The sequence below is a fragment of the Perna viridis genome, chromosome 14 (genome assembly GCF_037379345.1).
Source record: "Perna viridis isolate PV_CMFRI_1.1 ecotype Kerala chromosome 14, ASM3737934v1, whole genome shotgun sequence".
Taxonomy (NCBI): Eukaryota; Metazoa; Mollusca; class Bivalvia; order Mytilida; family Mytilidae; genus Perna; species Perna viridis.
The window spans coordinates 21,011,155-21,024,542 of NC_142458.1; the positions used below are offsets into that span (position 1 = coordinate 21,011,155).

General features: G+C 33.6%; 1 protein-coding gene across 3 annotated transcripts; it reads left to right on the plus strand.

The window, feature by feature from the left end:
- The first annotated feature begins 705 nt into the window (after positions 1-705).
- On the plus strand, positions 706-12,354 carry LOC148598599 (opioid-binding protein/cell adhesion molecule-like). 3 transcript variants are annotated; one of them, XM_088561329.1, is made up of 9 exons: positions 706-835; positions 1,139-1,468; positions 3,674-3,952; positions 4,300-4,566; positions 4,753-5,021; positions 5,242-5,568; positions 6,374-6,575; positions 10,691-10,987; positions 11,536-12,354. In XM_088561329.1, exons 1-5 carry the CDS (start codon positions 745-747, stop codon positions 4,869-4,871), a joined length of 1,086 nt encoding a protein of 361 aa, XP_088417455.1. In that variant the 5' UTR covers positions 706-744; the 3' UTR covers positions 4,872-5,021; positions 5,242-5,568; positions 6,374-6,575; positions 10,691-10,987; positions 11,536-12,354. The 3 variants fall into 3 exon arrangements, with proteins under 3 accessions (XP_088417455.1, XP_088417453.1, XP_088417454.1); XM_088561327.1 differs by having other exon boundaries at positions 4,753-5,568; XM_088561328.1 differs by lacking the exon at positions 6,374-6,575 and having other exon boundaries at positions 4,753-5,568.
- Positions 12,355-13,388: the final 1,034 nt, after the last annotated feature.

The window sequence follows — 13,388 nt, forward strand, 5'->3', positions numbered from 1 at the left end:
GACTAACATAAACGCATGAAATAACGAATTAATGTTTTGCAAAATTAACCTGTCACAGGAGCCTAACTGCGAGAAATCTAGCACTGTATTGGATGTCTCGTTATTATCGAGGAGCTATGGCATAATGTATGAGTTGTTATATAGATATTCCATTCGCAGGTGATGAAATGATGTCAAAGATGACAGGAATGTTAACAATTCAAAATTTGAAGTCATCGTGATTGTCGTACAGTTTTGACTAGAATTCTCCTACGGCTTTCCATCGACCTCTTACAATATGTAAAAATATGAGACTAATTTTAAAATGTTTGTAATATCCTGTATATCCAGTTCTGTGGGTATAGATGGGCCGTAAAAAATGCCCACACCTAGATTATTTAAAAACAAAACTTTTTGATATATAGTCAAAGACAACATAAATCATATAAAAGGAATAAAAGGATTCGTCGGAGCCTTGCAGTAACCCCGTTTCTTTTTCGCTTCATCCTTTTATTCTTTCTATGTGAGGTCAAGACAATATTTTTGTCTATGTTATGGCCTTTAAGAATCTATATTAATTTCTAATAACCTTTATATATTTGGTGTCCTATTTATACGTCAAATATACTGAGGATTTACATTTAGTCACACACTTCCCGTTTCCTATAATTGTTGAAAATAATGCATTAAAAAACAAAAACAAGGAAAATATAATTTCCGCCAGAACGAAAACAATATGTTGTTCTAATTTTCCCATAATGCTGAATGGTGTATTTTGTTTTGGAGATGCGTGTTTCAGTTAATAATTTTCTGTTCAAACAGTTCAGTTTTCTGTTAATTACCAGCATTATCTATTGTAAGTACAATTATAAAACAATATCAATCTTTTAATAAAATGGGCATAGCGATGAATAAAAGCTTTGGTTTTAAAGTAATCATTTAAACAACGTTATCATTAAAGTACGGTTTTTAAAATCCTAGGAGATCAAACTTTGTGAATAGTTCATTTTACATTTTAAGTATCGCAAATTATTGATATAGATGGGGTAGCATTTATAAATGCGATATATATTTGATTTTTGCACTAAAAATAATAGCAAATTCCAATCTTTAGCATTTCCAAATTTTATGAGAAACGAGTTTTTTATACTAATTGTAGTAAACAGCTTCGGATATCCTCAATCAGTATACGTTGATGTTGGTGAAAACATAACGCTGCCTTGTTCAGTTTACAATATCTCCAGCGCTGTATGGTTCGGACCACATCTGAGCACGAAAGGATACAGTACGCTATATTTTGATGGTTTAAAGAAGAATCCAAATCTAACGAGGCTAATTGGACTAAAGTATAATAAAGACATCAGACAAAGAACAAACCGTTATGATTTACAAATATACAATGCGGCAATACAGAACGAAGGGGTTTATAAATGCTACGGACTTGGAAACGGTGTTAAAACCTACAAAATGTATCAACTTATATTTAAAGGTATGTTTTAACATCTTATGTGCACAACTCTTTGTGGACGCCACTATTGGTCATGATATAAATGACAAATATTGTGAACGGTCGGTTAGAGAGTAATCAAGGGAACCAAGGCTACAGCGGCAATCAAAAGAATGCAATCCAGGGACAAAGACCAGACATTGAAAACAGACATACACAACAAAGCAACAAAGAACATAAAGCAACTAAAATCATACATACAAAGTAACAAAAGTAAATGAGCAACTCGGACTCCACTAAAAACTGGGACCATGGACCAGGTGCACCGGTAGGGTAAGCGTCCTCTGCTTTTCTAGAAACACCCTCCGAGTTGCACATAAAAAGTCAAGTCCGGGGTAGACAAACGAGGAAAGGAATACTATGACCCGTTGAATAAATCAGTTTTCATGGTGTTGATGGATACACCATAACGATCCACGAGTTCATGATGACGACCATAAAACTTCTATAGTGATGATTTCAATCTTGTAGCAACATAACCCTGATCCAGAAGCCTATTTGTTAGAGTTCTAGCGCGATACGAAAAGTTTGCGTAGTTTCGGCAAGCTCTGACATAACGTATGAGTTGTGATATGAACACTCCATACGCAGGAGCCGAAGGGATGTTGCCACAGATGGAAGGAAAGTTGACAATTCTGAATGAAAAGTCATCACGTTTGTCGTAAAGTTTGGTCAATAGTTTACCTTTACCATCGATTTCTAAGTGTAGGTCAAGATATGAGGCTGACTTCACAGTGTCTGTAATATCCTTTATCTCAAGTTCTTTTGGGTAGATGCGATGTATCAAATCCCCGAAATTAGGATTGTGTAAAGTTAACACGTCATCTATATAGCGGAAACTGAGATTGAAGGATCTAGCTAAACAATATTCTTTCTTTCTGATCAGATCAGCTATAAAGTCAGCCTCATAAGAGTGAAGGAATAGGTCAGCTAGTAAAGGGGCACAATTTGCTCCCATTGGAATGCCGAACGTTTGTTGAAAAAGACGTCCACCACACTGGACAAATATATTGTCGATTAAAAATTCCAGGATTTTGTAAACATTTTCCTCTGTATATTTGGAAGATGATTTTGAATTATTTCTTACAAAGTATGAGGAATTTCTACCAAGAACTATATACTTGTATCTAGGTGTACCATCGTTTTTGGAAAAAAACAACGATGTATAATGTTTTTAAGTCGGGATTTTAACTGAGTATGGGGAACAGTGTTGAAAAATCATTGGTTTTAATGCTATTATATACAGAGAGTATATAAGTGAGAGTAAAAATCTCTTTGGTACATGTACTCACGTTTGATTTACCCAAAATGAACAGTAAGGAAAGAAAAGAATCAACTTGTTCTCTACATATCTGTATTGAGATCTTATCCAATACGTATATGATTTAGTACGTTCACAATCGAAACTCTCCCTTTTGATGATAAAAGATACTATTCGTAGTCTGCAGAGTATATATATATATCACAGTTGACCCATTTTTGTAGTGTATATGATGTATACACAGAAATGCTTACTTAACTTACCCTTGCTTAAAAGATTATTATCAAATAATCTTCTAACAAAGGGGTATGTTAAGCATAAAACAGAAAGTGTGTGACAAAAGCCTTTTTCTCATGTATAAAGTTATTGTCAACATTTTTTAATGTTCATCCTTATATAAAGCTCAAACTTTAGCATGCACAGGCATATTTGCATCCATTGAGTGTTTACTCAGCACTGCTTATAAGGTATTTCGAAAGAAAGTTTAAAAAAATTGCTAATGGAATGTTAAAAAATATTGACTGAAAATAAAATCGTGAATGCTGAAATAAGTGAACTTAATAAGTCAAATAACAACAAACTACACACTAGAAATAGTAAATATCATTCTTTGCTCTAATTTTAATTATATGATACTTGGATATCATTCATATTTAACGCAAAATGTTCCCTCAAAATTCTTTAAAAAATCGAAGTAATAAATGGTGTTTTCCGAGTGATAGGAAATTAATTGAATTGGTAAAATTCAAATTGTGAAGTGTTATTTAACTTCAATGATACTTTGATGCCATGTCTGCATATAGAAGTTTTTTAGACGTCACGTTTATTTGGATCGTGTAGTTGATACACACTTTCGAATAAACATTAAAATCATTAAACATGTCCATAACACAATGTTCTTTTCAAAATTTTTTTTGTGTTTGCAGGAAATCCATCCATTCTACAGATAGATAATATGGTAGATGGTAAAATCAATGGAACTATGAATGAATCTTTAGAACTTGTGTGTACAGTAAATCCAGGTGTTGTGATATACAATATATCCTGGTACATATATGGTTCAGTCATCAAAACAGGGAAGATAAGGGAACTACCGTACCCATTTGTGGCAAGGCGAGAAGATCATAACAAGACTTTTACATGTGTAGTTCATGTTAAAGATGTAGATGTACCCTTTGAAAAAGCGGTGACTCTTGATATAAAATGTTAGTATGTTCAAGTTTTGAATGTTTTATCATTTAAAATCATGTACGAAATTATATTTTTTTTTTATTATGTTTCTACTGTGATAAATATTACATTTTTTTATCTGAAATATTAATACAACATAATTTTACCATTATGCATTCTACTACATTTTGTACTAAGAATCATTTTCCCTTTACTATTTTTCCTGATCAGTAAGACAAACCAACGCAGTTAAGTCGAATGTTAAAAATAGTAAAATCTGCCAAATTAACAAATATGAACATTCGCCCATGTAACTTTTTCAAGGAGCAATCACATGTTATCTCACTATGCTTTTCCTATTTTCCTTTTTCTATTTCTATAGATCGTCCTGTTGTACACTTTACAAACACACGTACAGTAGTAATAGAAGGACAGGACTCCGAACTTAACTGTTTGGCTGACGTCAACCCGCCTGTAAAACTACTTTATATCATGAAAGTTGGTAACGGATATGTTCAGGCATCGTGTAAAAAAAAGCCAAACTGTAGAATGAGATTAAGTGGTATACCTCGACACAGGGGAACATACACATGTATAACTCAGAATAAAATGGGAGAAGCGAAAGTAAACACAACAGTCAAAGTTATGTGTATGTAAACTTCATTGTTTTATCATCACTGAACTAGACGTATTTTATATCTAAAGGATATATTTATATATTTGACAGTTATTTAATTGTATCTAAAAACATAACAAAACAACAACAAAACAAACAAAAAGAAACAAACAAACAAATAAACAGATATGAATTATTCTGGTTCTATTTTTTTTCCAGATCCTCCTGTTGTAGCTGTTAACAGGATATGTTTTCATTACACTGTAATGCCAAAGGAGAACCAAATAACTCGACCATCTTGTCGTGGAAACACTACACTGAACAAGGAGAATTTATAAGATCATTCATAGGTTCAGAGTCACTCGTTCTAAATTCTTCCTACAAACGATACATGCTAAATGGCATTTATACGTGTGAGGCAAATAATGGAATATTAGACTCTGCCGGAAATTCAATTAAAACGTGAAATGTGTCCGTTCAGTTAAACGGTAAGATATTCCTTTTCACAACGTAATAATATATCTGCATTTACACTATGACAAATTATTTTAGTTTGAAAAATATATAAAACCTTCTTTTATCTGATAGGTGAGACAATGTTATTAGGTTAACAATTCATGAGTTTAGAGTCATCTTGTTTTAGTATCTATATTGTCTAAACTTTTTTTCTCTTTCAAACTCTGCAGTCTTTATTTTCTTTCCTTTGAGGTAATCCGGAAATAATGCCAAACAGCAAAGTAACACAGTTTGGAAGATACATGGAGTCAACAACAATAGATGTCTTTATTTATAGCATTTCACCCATACTCCAGAAAAACGTTTACCGGATTGTACCTGGTGTTGAGGAGACGGCGCAAATAAATGAAGAAAATACTGCTGTGGAAATATACGTCTACGGGAAGAATATTTTTGTCAAAGGATACAGGATAAGTTTAAAGATTAAGCGATTAGAAGAAAAAGATTTAACAAATTATACTTCCCTGATCGATAATGGTAAAGGATACACATACTGTACTATAAGTTTAGAAGCCAGTGGTAAGATTAACAGTTATCTTGAAAAGAGATAATATCTGGTAAATTGTAATATAAAGTTTATAAAACGAGCATATGACAGATATTATAGGTTTTTGAACCAAACATATAAACGATGGCATTATTTTATTGCATAAAAAGTGGACGTAAATAAATATATACACATATTAATCACTATTTTAGAGTTCTCATAGATAATATATAGGCAATATAACAAGATATGAATCGGAAAGATGTCAACGAGTAATCAAGGGAACAAAGGTTATAGCGGTTGCTCTTAAAAAGTCAAGTCCGGGGTAGACAAACGAGAAAAAGAAACTATGACCTGTTGAATAAATCATTTTTCATGGTGCAGATGGATCCACGAGTTCATGAAGACGACCATAAAGCTTCTGTAGTGATGACTTCAATCTTGTAGCAACATAACCCTATTTCATAAGCATATTTATTAAATTTCTACCGCGAAAGGCAAGCTCTGGCATAACGTATCAGTTGTGATATGAACACTTCATACGCAGGTGCTGAAGGGATGTTGCCACAGATGAAAGGAAAGTTGACAATTTTGAATGAAAAGTCATCACGTTTGTCGTAAAATTTGGTCAATAGTTTTCCTTTACTACCGATTTCTAAGTGTAGGTCAAGATATGAGGCTGACTTCACATTGTCTTGTAGTATTCTTTATCTCAAGGTCTTTGGGGTAGGTGCGATGTATCAAATCCCCGAAATTAGGATTGTTTAAAGATAATACGTCATCTATATAATGGAAACCGAGATTAAAGGATCTGGCTGAACGATATTCTTTCTTTAGGATCAGATCAGCTATAAAGTCAGCCTCATAAGAGTGAAGGAAAAGGTCAACAAGTAAAGGAGCACAATTTGTTCCCATTGACAAACATATGTGATCGGAAAGCGAGCAGATTTTCATTCCTTCGACGTACTCATGTAGTGCTGCTCACTGGCGATCATTTGAACACGACAAAGGTTGAAAACATATGCCAGTTACAAGTCAGGTAAAAATTATAGAACATGTGTAGTTTTGTTGATAGCTCTTCCGAAATTAAATAAGTACATGTACTTGTTTTAGTAATTGTCTGTCCACTTTACATTTTCATCTTGATTGACACTGGTATGGCCTGTCCGATGACACAGGTCAATTCATATGCTATATTATTATTATTATTATTATTATTACATAATATTTGTATAGTGCATTTGCATATTATACCATTATTCTAAGCGCTTCACAAGTTAAAAACATATGAAATACATTCACAATATATCAATATATAAAAATGAATAGCACATATAACAATTGTGAGCACAATGGATAACAATTATTAAGTGGAGATATATTTAACATAATCAAACGAAAAACCACAATGAATAAAATCAATACTTGAGTCCAAAATAAATTCAGTGAAATATTTTAAAATGAATAGAATATTACATGTCAATGAACATTACGTTAATTTAAAATGTAGAGATATTTTGATAAGATTTAGTGAAAGCGTAAAAAAAGATTGAATTATTTATATTTGACAAAATGCAAAGAAGGTGTGAATAATATATAAATTAATCAATGAAAAATAAGGCAAAATAAAAGCTTGAATTAAATACTTACACAACATATATATTAATGTACAAAGTTTATACAATAATAACATCAAGATAATCACTTAGATATAGATAAAATATTTGATTAAGAGAAACCATTCAAGGGCGACAAGTACAAAGTAAAAATAAAAAAGCAAATGTCTAAAAAGCGAATTTAAATAGGAGAGTTTTAAGAGCCTTTTTATACCAACTAGTGATTTAATATTGCGTAGTTTAAAAGGTAGATTGTTTTAGAGGTGCTTACTTATCACAGTAAATTTGTGTTCGAACATTTTTGGCTTGCAGAAGTTTATCATTATCTAGATGGTCTATAGATAGAAATCAGTTCTTGGAGGTATACTAGTGCTGTCCCATGGAACGCTTTGAATACATAAAGTAAAGATTTGTACTGACAGCGATACTTTTTTGGTAACCAATGATGAGTTATTAGAACAAGTATGATATGATCATGCTTCTAAGTTCTTGTAACAAGTCTTGCCGCTGTATGTTGAACACGCTGGAGTTTCCCTATTGAACTTTTGTTGACGCCATAAACAATGCATTTCCGTAATCCAGTCTAGAAGTAATTGATGAGTACACCAACATTTTACAGACATTCTCATTTATATATGATCGAATACGGCTTATGTTTTGAGTTTGATAGAAACAGGTTTTAATGATTTTACTTGCTTGGTTTTCCATATTTAAAGTTTGGTTGAAGAAGAAGCCAAAATTTTTTAACACACAGAACGTCGGTAAGTATAGTTCCATCGAAAGCAAGACGAAAATCGGATAAGTCAATGTCTCAGAGCAAACACAATAAGTTGCGTCATATCTTTACTGAGTTTAAGTAGGCTTGAACTCATCCATGCAGGGATATCGGATAATCAATGTTCTAATCGAGTGGATAACCCGGACCATTTGTCAAGTGGTTTTATCACTAAATCTACATGTGTATCATCATAATAGCAATAATATGACATGTTGTGATGTCTGCAGATTTCGCAGTTTTGAGAACAAACAGTAGATCTTCGGTCCTAACACTGGGCCTTGTGGCACTCCATATTTAAGTTGCATATCATTTGAAAGAACATCATCAATTGTCACACTTTGACTTCTGTTTGACAAGTAATATTGTATCCAAGATAGAGTTTTGCCAGATATTCCAAATGAAAATTCCAGCCTTTTAAGAAGTATTTTGATCAATCACATCAAAAGCAGCTGATAAGTCAAGCATCAAAAGGACGGCGCAGCAGTTGTTACAGTCCCTGAACCGATCAATTTTAGTTGAGTGGATCGTTTCAGGTACTCTTTCCAAGTCATAAGTTATATCAGGATGGACGCGTAGAAGTGTGGTCTCCGTTGAATGACAGACTCGATAGGCTTATTGAACTCGTTGAGAGATTTAGATTCCACGTGACACTATACGCGATGCTACTATTTTGTATAATATTTTTTGACGCAGATATAGGTTTAACACAGGTCGGTAGTTTTACATTACCTCTCTATTTAAGTCTGGTTTCTTGAGCAGTGGTCGTAGAGTAACTCTCTTAAACGCTCCTGGTACAGTGGTTTCAACTAACGATTAGTTAACAATACTTGTAATGGTAGTAGGCAAATTATCTAGACACATTTTTAGGAGATAAGTTAGTTTCGGATCAAGTTCAAATGATTTGTATGGCGTTACAATTATGATCTTACGAATCTCTTCACATGACGCAGGTAAAAAAGCATTCAGTCACTCGCCAGTTAATTTTATGTCCGCTCTGAAGACATCTCCAGTGTTATTCTTCTCACTTAATTCGTTACAAATTGTTTCTATCTTTCTTAGGAAGAATCTGAATTCGTTGGCTAGGTCCTTTTTCACTTATTCGTGTGGGGATGACCGTATGATGTTTATTTCCCATGAGATTATTTAATAAGTTCATAAAGTTGCTTTTGTCGTTACCAATGTTGAGTAAAAGTCTCTCTTACTTTAGAGAAGAAACGAACTGATTTGCACACATTGTTTTCTTTAAACAGTTCACGATGTACAGTAAGTTTTGTTTTCTCACCAGACGTTCAGCTTTTCGTCTATTTGCCTTTGCATTTCGAAGCTCATCGATATACCACTATGTGTTTGAACGAACTCGTACATGTTGTTCACATGTCGTAAAATATTACCAATTCATCAACAGATATTTGAATGTTTTGAACACATGGCCGACATTCTAGTTCACTAATGAAATCGATTGTCACAATCCAGCGATACTTGCGAAATAAAACTTGTTTGGTTTGAATTGGTAGCTTCGAAATTTCAAGTTTACAAAAAAAGAGTAAGATTATCACACAATAATATTCCCTGATTATCATACAGATCTTTGATAGATTGATTTGATTGATATGTCTGATAGTATTTTAGGGTTCTCTCTTGTAATAACAACGTCGAGTGTATGCCCACGGATATGGGTTGCATCTTCAATATGGTGAACAAAACCATGGTCTTCTAGAGATTCGACAAATCGCCTTGTGTCAAGGTCATTTACATGGACTAGATGATAGTTCAGATCCCCAGTTATAATGATTTCATCGGGGATAATTGTTAGTTTATCAAGAAATTCGCCCCATTCATCGACGAAAGTAGAGTTCCTAAAATTGTTTGTTCGCGATGGTTGGGGAAGATATATAACACATAGTCTGAAATTACATTTACTTGCACTCATGCTATATTGTACAAGTTCGAAATGTATAAACGTGTTTTGAGCTTTGATTGTTTTTACGTCAAGGTTATAGACCAGAGCAACACCGCCACCTTTCTTTCCTTTCCATTGTTAATCGCAAAGCCATCTGGTGTTAGTTCTGACACGACACTTTTGTCTATTGCAATTACGAGCCAGGTTTTCGTAACTACTAACTTATCAGCCTGACTAGATATAAGAAAGTCAGAAAGTGATGTCAGTTTTTGACTGATCTGGCATTTAGTGAGACGAGTGTTTCTTGTTTTCTATCATTAAAATTTATTGTCCTTACTAGTTGGAAAATGTTCGATATTCTGCAACTATATTATACCATTCTTAACAAAGGCGAATGCAAGATAATATTACCCAATGACAGTTGCGTGTTTTTTTTTTTGTTTTGTTTTGTTTTTTTTTTTGTGAATCGTGATATGATGTGTAGAGAAAACCTCAAATGAACCAAGTCAAACTTATCGAAAACACGACCATGAACATACATCAATCACAGAATATGCTTCTTGTTGTACATATACACACATTCCTGACACAACATAGAAGCGTCAACTGTGAGATAAATCAAATACGTTAAAATGAAAACAACATTGCCTGAACGTGACAGTTACACCAAGAACTTCGGCAGGATAAGCATTTCTTCCTCCGCGAACGACACCTGCTCTATCGAAAGGCTCGTTCATATATTTGTTGCAGATTTTTTTGAATTGTTTTCCAATGTTCTGTCGATTGTTTATGGGATGCAGTTTCACTCAATTTCTCGGCATTGAAGATTTTTGTCATTTAAACTAATTTTCTTCCTACAGGTATACTCAATGCTCCTACGATTGAACGCATTTTTGTTCATGGACGAAACATGACGGTAGTTTTCAAAGGAGAATTCAATGGTGGGGCACATCAGCACTTTGTGGTTGAATATAGAAAACAACATGACTACAATTGGACCCATGCTACCAGTTTGCAAGATACATATCAGGATTTATTTGTATACAGAATACGCGAAGTTAAACCTGACAGAAAATACTGTGTGCGTTTATATTCCATAAACTACATTGGCAGAAGTAAAGCTTCATAAAATTGTTCATTAGGTAAAGAAATGTCAGGTAAGTAAAATTTCGTACGTATAATGGATAATCGAACAATACGAAAAGGTCAAATCGGAAACGCTATAATGCGGATATGATTTATTAACCAATACTTTGTCAGTGACAATTTGTGCATTTTGCAGTTTCAACAGTTGTTACCGAAACTTTTCTATGTTTCTGGTTATGAAAGGGTATTAGTGCTATAAGTAGGATTGTAATAGAGGCGATATCTTACAGGTAAACCTTAAAAAACTCGTGCTAAATACGAACTATTCAGTTCATACAATATTAAAAATCTGATAGAGGCAGTAGTAAAAATTAACAAAGCTAATGACGGATTTATATTTTTAATCGATCACTTTCAGTAAATAATGCATCATTATTTTTTTGGTTTGTGTATACAACTTCCATGTTTTGCTATGACGAAGACCCTTATATGTGAAACTGCCATTGCTTTTATTTGAACAGTTTACACGTATCTTCTCCTCTAAGTCATTTTGGTTGATAATAATAAATAATCCGAAATAAATAATATTAACATTTATTTTCTTAAATATACATTGCAGATGATGACGGTATCGATTTATGCAAGCCAGCAAGCCTTATTGGAATAACAATTGGTTCGGGTGTTCTCTTGGCGTTACTTACATCTTGCCTATTGCTTTGCCACAGATTAGTGAAGACGAAAACAAAAAGGCAAGTTCTTTTCGCAAACATTACCAGTAACACTGATGCCCAGTATGAAGAAATTGATGATCTTGCTCTCCATACCATGTCACCTGGAAGTGGCCAATCAGAGCGTCAAAACGTTGAGCATTCTAATAGAAGACCTGAAACTTTAGTTTTATCTAGTATCAGTCAACCGGTACATAGACAACCTGGGGTCAGTGATAGAGTGAACGACTATTTAGTCTCTATAACAGCAGGTGTTTGTCAATTCACGAGAGACCAAAATGTGGACATTCATGTAGATAGTACAGATAATGACGACTATAGTTCTAACAGTGCAATATCAAGCTACAAAGCGAGGAATAGTTATATCAATATAAATGCGAATGTACGATCTTCATACCAATCTCTGGTAGGAGACACTGCTGAAGAATATGATACCAACAGTTATGGCGAGCTTAATGAAGATCAGACTACAAACACTCATTACATCAATTTGCGCATATAATGTTATTGGTACTTTGCATATCTATTGAACTAATTTTCTATTTCATTTTGTATAGTTCATATTGTTAATGTCTTTAATTTTAGAGAATTTGTCATTGTACATATATGAATGACGACATTGATTAGGCAAATGATGAATTAAGGGCGGAAATAATAATTTCCTGAATTGACGAAGTTATTAATGAATAAAGAAATTATCGTGTCGTTTATTTGCTTCTGCATTTTGTTTGAGAGTTTTCGTTTTCGCCATACAGTAATCGTTTTAATACAATATAAACCATCTGAATAAATATATGGTTTGCGTATCAGGCTTTTCATTAAACGAAGTCAATTTACACATCAGTGATTCTATTGTATACGTTCATGTCTCACGACCTTTGGCTGTAGTTTTAGCCTCCTGGAATGTAAGGCCACGAGCTGTAATGTTTCTGGTCAGTATGTCTGCCGTTGTCGTCATTCTTCCCTGTGCCATCGACAGATGCAGTGTTCCACTCATACATTCTCGTAGAGAATTGCTTATCTTCCATTCCCGTCATAACACTAACAATAGTTCCCAAACATTGTCATCGAAAAAAAAACGTATAACAGTAATCAACGGAACATATATTTGAGAGGAAATATCACAGGAATAAAGAACCAAGGATAAATACTAGACCGGTAAAATAGATAAACATGACGTATCAAAAATACCACGAACAAAGAGAAAAAGTAAATACTGTGAAAGTACTTTAATTCGTGGAACCTAATTTTCGTGAATAAGGGAAGAAACACAAGTTGGTGGATTCCTGAATTAGTAGTTTGAGGCTTTCAGTATACACATCAATGCAAATCTCTTTTCGTTGGGAACCAAATTTTGTGGTTTGGCATAGCCTTACATATACTTAAAAACTTAAGACAAATTAAATTTTAAAGGTAAAATGAAATATGTTTATGTCATTTGCTAAAAAATTGGGATGATGCACAACGGTCTAGTGACGATTGCGGGGAAAACTTTTCTTGGGATATCCAAGATGAGATGATTGTTTATTGTATTTGAGACAGCTAATTTCACGGTTAGGCCATTGTATTTTACTAACGTCATGACACAGGTACGCTAATATAATACTGGAACGGATAACATCAATAGTCGTATGGTGTTTGGTCGTCTGGGCCTTTGGGTGGGCACTGACCAATTAGACAACGAGTCATTCTGAATTTTGTATGGACCCCGCAAAAATGAATTTTGAATTTATCATATGTATAT

Coding starts and splice junctions, on each gene's coding strand:
- LOC148598599 (XM_088561327.1), top strand. CDS start 745: ATGGTGTATTTTGTTTTGGAGATGCGTGTTTCAGTTAATAATTTTCTG. Junction 836..1,138: donor AATTACCAGCATTATCTATT/GTAAGTACAATT, acceptor TACTAATTGTAG/TAAACAGCTTCGGATATCCT. Junction 1,469..3,673: donor GTATCAACTTATATTTAAAG/GTATGTTTTAAC, acceptor TTGTGTTTGCAG/GAAATCCATCCATTCTACAG.